Here is a 7,775-nt window from a genome sequence, read left to right as displayed (position 1 = left end):
CATGACCAAAAAAGGGAAAAAAATCAAGGCAAGCACTAGATAAAACATGGATGCTTTTATAGCAACTCAATATGCCAAATGTTTATTGAAAGCATGAGGGGGGATTTGTGCCAAGTACATAAATCATCATCAAATTCAATTTATAAAGCCAGTGACAAACATCAATAATGACAGAATGGCTGGAATCTAAAGGTATGAAATATATACATACCCAACACTGTACCCCATATAAAAACCCCATTATCCCTCAATAAATCTGTGCTCTTCCCCCCCTCCTCTCTCTCTCTCTCTCTCTCTATTCACAGAAAGAAAAAATTTTTTAAAAAAAACTGACCCAACTAAATCAAACAGAAAATCAATGACAATAACCATATGACATTTTATGCAAATGACAGCCCCCACCCCGCCTCTTAAATGGTAGTAGCCTCGCCTTGGCTTGATCGGTTCCTCTGGTGCCGCTTCCCATGGTGGTGGTGGCGCCGCCCTCCAAATGTGACTGGGTCGAACCTTCGCAGACGCTCTGCTTCCTGGGCATTAACCACGCACTCAGATGGAGGGACTGTGTATCGAACACGATCATAGCAATAGGAATATGTCATGTGCGTCTTCCTGAACTTCTCCATCTTGCTCCTCTGCTCTGGCATGATGCCTGTGGGGATACTTGCTTTAGAAGTAGGACCATTGTCACACTTCGGTGACTTCTCAATTGGGTCAACAGCACAGCCATGTAGAACCAGGTTAGAAAATTCTGCCACATAAGGAGCATATTTGTAATTCACTCTGTATCTGCCTCCATTGGTAGCCCACTCCGACCCATCCCATATAGTGGCATATAAAGACATTGGCTTGGAGGGGAAGTCCCCGCCCATTGCTTCAGTCCTCTTTATCTCTCTGATAGGAACATTGTCCACGTAAAATCTGCAGCACATCACAACATTGCAAGACATAGGAGCACATGAATCCTTCCATAGAACACATAATATTTCTGGCAATATTTCTTTCTCCATATTTTCTATCAAAACAAACAGAGCAGCCATAAAAGACAACACATATTGTAAATATTCTCACTTGCCCACAAACCCCACAAAGATGCCTGATTAGGAACCCAATTGCATAAGTCCTATAAATATGTTCCTACTAAGCAATTAGACCATTGACTAAATTTAGCTAAAGAATAAGAGGAAGCTGAGTTTTGGTTTAAAAAAGAAAAAAGAAAAAAAAAAAAAAAGAAGGAAAAACAGGGGATTTGGTGCAGTGATAAAAACAGAGCCATTTATGTGAGCATTTCCTAAGATTAGAAACTGTGCATCTACCTTACAACGGAGCCATCAATTCAATAAATAAGCCTAATACAATAAGGTCCAGACTGCAACAAGATAAATAATTAGAGAACATATGTTATAAGTAGTTCACGATATTAAAAGAAGAAAAGGGCAGTTGTTAGAGAAGAAAACATTAAAAGAATATGAATTATCTAAAGATAGGCAAAAACGGATGGTTACATGATCAGATTATCACTCCAGAGAATACTGTACTGATGGAAATCTTCAGAAGGATCGAACCAGAGGTGGTATCTCTCTTCCCTTCCCACGTTGGTGCTTCCATTGCCATAAACATTGGTCTGAATCCTCCAATCCTTGCCTCTAATGTTACCCAAGAACTCAAAGTCTAGTTCATCATGGTTTGCCTCGAACATATCTGCATTTGACATCTGTAATCAAAGAAACAAAGAATTCAAAGATGGGTTGTTGTTGGATTCGAACAAATGTTAAGATTGTTAGAAAATCCATTCAGATGTGGTTGTTTGCTTGAAAAATATGAAAGAAATCTTTTAGATTAATAAATATGAACTTAAAAAAGAAAAGCTAAGGAAAAAAAAAAAACAACAACTTGAACAAAAGACAGAGAGAGTGAAAAACCTCATCTGAGTGTAATGGCATTTGCTGAAACTTGAAAAACCTCCATCCATGTGTGATTTTAACAAAAATTTTGAACTTGAATATCAAGGTCATCTTGTATTTTTTTTTTCAAGGGAAATCGTTTTGTGATTTCTTTGATCAATTTTTGGAACTTGAAACTGAGAAAACTAGGGGAAAAGCCATCTGGGTGATATCGATAAGACCATATTTTTCAACCAAAACTTAAAAGACAAAAAGAAAGATAAAGAAAAAAAAACATCTAGGACATAGGATTTTGAAAAAAGGAAAAAAAAAAAAAAAAACCATTTGGTTCGGATTGGTCTAATCAGATTGTTTAACTTCGAGTTCAAATATGAACATGGGATGAAGAAATTTCAAAAGAAAGTCCAGAAAAACAGAAGGCAATCTTGTATGAGAGATTTGATAAGGTTTTTGAACAGATTACTCACATAAAACGCGACGACAACTCCTGCTGTATAATCTGCAGGCAACTTGATCGAAGCGCTGAAGAATCCATGGAGGTAAAGGTCCTGAGAGATGAAACCGGAACCTGTGTGCCCCAAAACCCAAAACCACTGTCAAAAACCCAAAATCCAACACAAAACGAGCCTCCAAAGAATCAAAAAACCATATCCAGAAAAAACAACAAAGCATACATGACCTGTTCGTTCATCTAGAGACATGTGAACCGTTTCACCATCCTTCAGAATGGCAAGATTAGCATCTCCGAATAGCGGAGAGTACCCTTCATCAAACGATATGATTGGGAGCTCTTTAGAAGACCCAGAAACAAGACCAAGAACAGAGCAAATCAGCAACAACAGCAGGCAAGAATCTACCATTTTGTGCGTAAACTCAGTGGTGAAAAATGTATGCTTTATCTGTTTGTTTGAATGGGTTTTCTTCTTCTTCTTTTTTTCTCCCGTATATGATGAAAAGGTGAAAAAAAAAATAGAGTGCTGAAGAAGCAGAGGGATATCTAGAAGCTCTACAGCACAGGGGAGATAAATAAACAGAGAGATACTGAACAAAATGGCTAATGAGAAGAAACCAAAGAGCAGGTCATTTTATTGGTAGCGTGATAGGTTTGAGCTGTTCATATGTCGACAGGTTTTCAAAGTTATTTAATTCATTTAAAAATAAAAAGCACCCTTTTATTTTTTTATTTAAATAAACATTGAAGTTCAAACCACCCTTATCTCATAATTAGTGAATGCATTATTATTAATTATCATTATTAAGAATTATGGCTTCTTCTGTACTATTGTGTGACCCGTAAAGCATTGAAGAAGGCCTTAGAAGAATCAGAACAACTATTTCTGAAGGCAAGAATTGATTGCCCACCCTTTTCTTCGATTTTAGCTCTTAGATTAATAGATTATCACAACTAAAATTCAACCTGTTTTTTTCCTTTTGATGCTAGTTTTTTGCTTTGACTCAAATGGTCCTTCTTATGCAAATCTGCCAACGGATGCCTTAACTTGTGCCTCTCCATCAAAATTTAAGGGATTTTTAAAGTTTAATTTTTTTTAGAAATAAGAACTAAGCCTAGAGATTAGTCAGTAAGTTGAAGATAATTAGACACCGTTATAAGCCTCAGATGAATTAATGTCTTAGACGGGTGTGTTGTGAGGGATGAGTCAAGTCTCGCTTTGTAATTCTCCACAATTAAACCCATAATGAGTATAAATGCATGTAAATTAGTGTGAGATCAATCTATTTAAAAAATATTAACTTAACCTCATGACAAGCAATTGATTTTATATGAAAACACTAAGTTTTCAATTTTAATTTATGCAAAGAATAACTTTAAGATGTCTATTGACCGATGTCAATAATGCCATTAAAGAATAATGAAAATTGGAATCTTGAAAATAAAGTAACAAGGCATTATCATTGGAATCATACTCACCATCTATTCAATGTATTTTGTTTCATTAAAACCATGCTTAAAACCCACTCTTATCTCTATTCCATACTAGACCCACATTCTCCCATATTGTCAAATACATGATTGCTTTTGAGGTTATTCAAAAGTAATGGATTAGATTTGTTGCCTTTGCTTGGATTATGAACTTTATTTTCGAAGTAAAGTGTCTTTACTTAGTTTGCATACCACATTGTCTATGTAAAGTCTTATGAACCACATTTTTTTAATCCTAATTTCTCAATCCTCCTCAAAATTCATAGTGGGTTTTTATTTGTTTTTGGAAGCATAATATTAATCTAGGCTATATAGCCCCAAAAAGGGGGGGAAATGACCACCATTACTGTTCCTTTTACATTAAGTATGGCCCTTTATCCTCATTGAAAACTACTTCCACATTAGAAATTTGAAGGCTTGAAAGAGGAATAAAGTTGCCAAAGCCTTCACAAAACCAAGAAAATAATTAAAGAAAGGGCAACAGTGGGATGGGAAGCACAAGCTGAGAAAGCTTAAATCATTAGGGCAAAAACAATGATAGATGGTACTTTTGGGGCAAAAAGAGGATTCTCTTTCTTAATTTTCTACTTTTTATTGTATATAAAAGCAATTCAATGAAATTTTTTAAAGGAGGTGGAAAAATGTGCACCCCCTTGCATTCTAGTTCAGGTAACCGGCCAAAGGCCGCCCCTATCTATGTATGGCGTGATGCTTTCCCAAAAGGCCCTCGCTCGGAGTCAAATCTACTGATTTGCCCCAAAACAGAGTACACGGAGTGGCGCTGTCGTAAATAAAGGGCCGCGGGACGCAATAAAGGTCATTTAATGGAACAAAAAGTGACAGACCCATCAACGAAGAAAGCGTGGGCCAGAATCTATTAAAAATGCGCGTCACTAATTGACAAATCTGCAGCGCCAGGTGGCAAAAAAGTCAGCGAATAAATCGGCGATTAGACGCGCGCCTTCTCCAATCACCACGAGAATTTCGCTTCTCCTAGTACTCATGCCTTCCGATGTGGCATCTTGTTTCCACGTCAGCGGAACTAACCGTTGCTCGCAGTTGGGCCCCCACCCCCACTGGGAACCAGAAAATTTGTCTAAGAGCGTCATTTATGGGACTGGGATCTTCTTTACTGCGCAGTTAACGGCGTTCATTTTGGGGGTTCAATCCCGTTAAAGTGAAATAAAGTGAAACGGGTGGACTCACTCACAAGCTTCATAACGTCCGTCAACAACGGTATCAGTCACCCTTTTCTTTAATCCGACTCTGTTTCAAACATCCGTGACACACTCATAGGGTGGGTCCACCCTTCACGCGCAATAGTTAAAATAAAATACTATAAAAAAATGGAGAGATTTGGTGAAAAATTTTGCCACTTTATTTTCTCGGGAAAAGAGCAACTGGCTTGGGAAAAGACTCAAACGGTTGGGTGCATGTTAGTTATGGGGAGTGCGGGCAACGCTAAGTTGCGCAGGGTGGTGTGCCAGTCTTTTTTGGGATAGATTGAACGTTCCTGGGGAACATGGGAATGGGATCCCTAGAAAGAGATGCATCTGAGGCGCACGTGACCTGCAAATTCAATACCTACACCTTCATTGATTTTTTTTTTTTTTGCACTGATATCTATTTTTACAAGTGGGCAATGTTGACCCACGTCCTAGATACGGCCAAGACCTTTATTTGGAATTTTGTGGCCTCACATTTTTTGTAACCTTTCAACCTCCACTTGTTCATTTCAATTTATCTCAGTCTATTAATACTCTAATATTAAGTACGTGTTGGTGAAGGAAAATAATTTTTATTTCAGTTTATATGCCTCAAAATTTGACCACGCGGAGGAGGAGGGAGTCGGGAGTGGAAGGAGGGGCACCCTAACCTGTGGCAGCGTGGCTGTGACCATTCTGCAAAAATTGAAGTGGCATTAAATTTATAGTTGAATTTTGGAGACACTTGGACTCACCATTCAACCGTCTGGATCAGTTAGACGGTGAGTCCAATTCCGCCACGAGGGTTCGCTAGACTACAAAAACATGTGGAGAATCTGACCCCCAGTGGTAATATTACTTAACCAGTGTGGGCATTTTGGTCATACAAAAAAAGTTGTTCTTGGGAGACAAGGTTGAGGCTTCTCTTCCTCCTGGGGGATGTTTGCCTGTCTAAGAAATCGAGCTTTTTCTCTGTTCTCTCATTTTTCCTTTGATAAAAATAAAAAAAAAAAAGAAAAAGAAAAAACAAATAGCTGGTGGGGACCATCCGCTTATTCCCCACAACGTGTCAAACAAAGTGACGCCTATCAGGTTTTTCGATTGCTGAAGTGTGGCCAGATATGGATTGCCACGTGGTTTTGGAAGCCGAATTCGGCTTTATCCAGATCATACGTGGCACCCCACCACATCATCAGCCATTACTAGCCAAAAGGCAGAGGAGAGGCCACTTTAGAGCTTGGATTCATGAAAAAGGAAAGAAAGACCCGTGAAAGCTAGGAGGGTGAGCGTGGGTAGTAGGGGGTTGGAGCCCAGAGGTTTGAAGAGCAAAAGGCGGAGGGTGTCCACTCCAATTTTGTAAATTGGGCCCATTGCCATTTTTTCTTGATGGCAACATTTTCATCCTCAGCACCAATCCACAAAATCAAACACTATCTTCCAAATTTTTACCAGCTGAATTTCCAAATGTTTTTCCTGTTTTCACAACCCAAGTTGTTGAGATTATACACCTTTATTATTACTTAATGAAATTATTAAGTATTCTGAGGGAAATAATACCCAACTTCAAAATTAACCTTAGTGTTAAAGGATGGGTATAAATTTACTTTTTCCGGTTAACCGGCGTCAACCGACTAACATTAGTTACTTATTTCAACTGTATAAGGAAGGTAGCTTATAATTATTGGACAGCTGAAGGTGGTGGTGGTTGAGGGTTTGAAATTGAATGTCGTTACTAATTTTGTAATCAATTGGATTCCCATGTCATTATCTTTAGGGGATAAGATTGCATATTAGCTATATGGAAAACTAAACTAGCTTTTTTAGATGTTTGATATGAACTTGACTGACAATGGTAGCCGTTACTGAGCATGTAACGTACCATTCCCTTGCCTCCCGCTGGACAAGCCTTATAAAATTAAAAATCACAGTGACAGACTGATAGAATAGAAGAGCAGGTATAAAGTGGAGCCCAATAAATAATTAAGTGTATATATTATTGGAAAAATAAAAATAAAAATAAAAACGAGAGTTCACCAAAAAAACAAGAAAACATTATAATATCTGTGTGAAATGGTGGGTTCCTCTTCATTCAACAACTCTACAGTGTTAATTAGTGGCCTTGTGGAGGCCCATTCATGTCATTTATTCCCGACATTTCAAACACGTAAGACAAGGGTTATTCATTAGAAATATTTGGGTGGGTGAGGTTAGTATTGCAGGAAGATAAGAGAAGATATGGGTGATATGATTCTACAATTGGAATCATCTCATCAAGAGATATTATTTTGAAGCTTAATTTTTCTGTACTCGAATAAGTCTACAACATATTCCGAGTCATTCAGAAAACTACAATGTGTTGACAGCTGTCCATCAACGGATCATCATCACAATCATGAACCCGGATGCTCATCACGTCATTTTCCTGGTTAAAAAAAAAAAAAGAAAGGAAAATATGGAGAAATATTGCTAAAAGCCCCACAATGTGCAAAAGAACAATGGTGATGTGTGGGGTGAGATGAGATGTATTAATCCTGGGATTGTGATGGTTTACTTGCAAGCTGTTGCAGAAAATGGCGATGCATATTATGACAGAAATGGGGGGTTAAGGTTGTGTGCGGTGTGGGACAGTTGAAAGAGTCGTGGGCGGGCATGGTGGGGATTAGAGAAGCTTCATTTTGGGGTGGAAGGCTGTGTGGACGAATGTCCACATCCATGGCTAAATCAGCA

General features: G+C 38.3%; 1 protein-coding gene across 1 annotated transcript; it reads right to left on the bottom strand.

Annotated features, from left to right (window-relative positions):
* Positions 1-36: 36 nt before the first annotated feature.
* LOC100266368 (probable xyloglucan endotransglucosylase/hydrolase protein 28) lies at positions 37-3,560 on the bottom strand. The gene is made up of 4 exons (XM_002285104.4): positions 2,581-3,560; positions 2,369-2,469; positions 1,503-1,711; positions 37-918 (listed from the first exon to the last, which is right to left on the bottom strand). The coding sequence occupies exons 1-4, from the start codon at positions 2,759-2,761 to the stop codon at positions 411-413; spliced, it is 999 nt and encodes a 332-aa protein (XP_002285140.1). The 5' UTR covers positions 2,762-3,560; the 3' UTR covers positions 37-410.
* Between the last annotated feature and the right edge of the window lie 4,215 nt (positions 3,561-7,775).

The sequence above is a fragment of the Vitis vinifera genome, chromosome 1 (genome assembly GCF_030704535.1).
Source record: "Vitis vinifera cultivar Pinot Noir 40024 chromosome 1, ASM3070453v1".
NCBI lineage: Eukaryota > Viridiplantae > Streptophyta > Magnoliopsida > Vitales > Vitaceae > Vitis > Vitis vinifera.
Note: the sequence above shows the minus strand (reverse complement) of the source record. Positions and strands in the feature narration are given on the sequence as shown.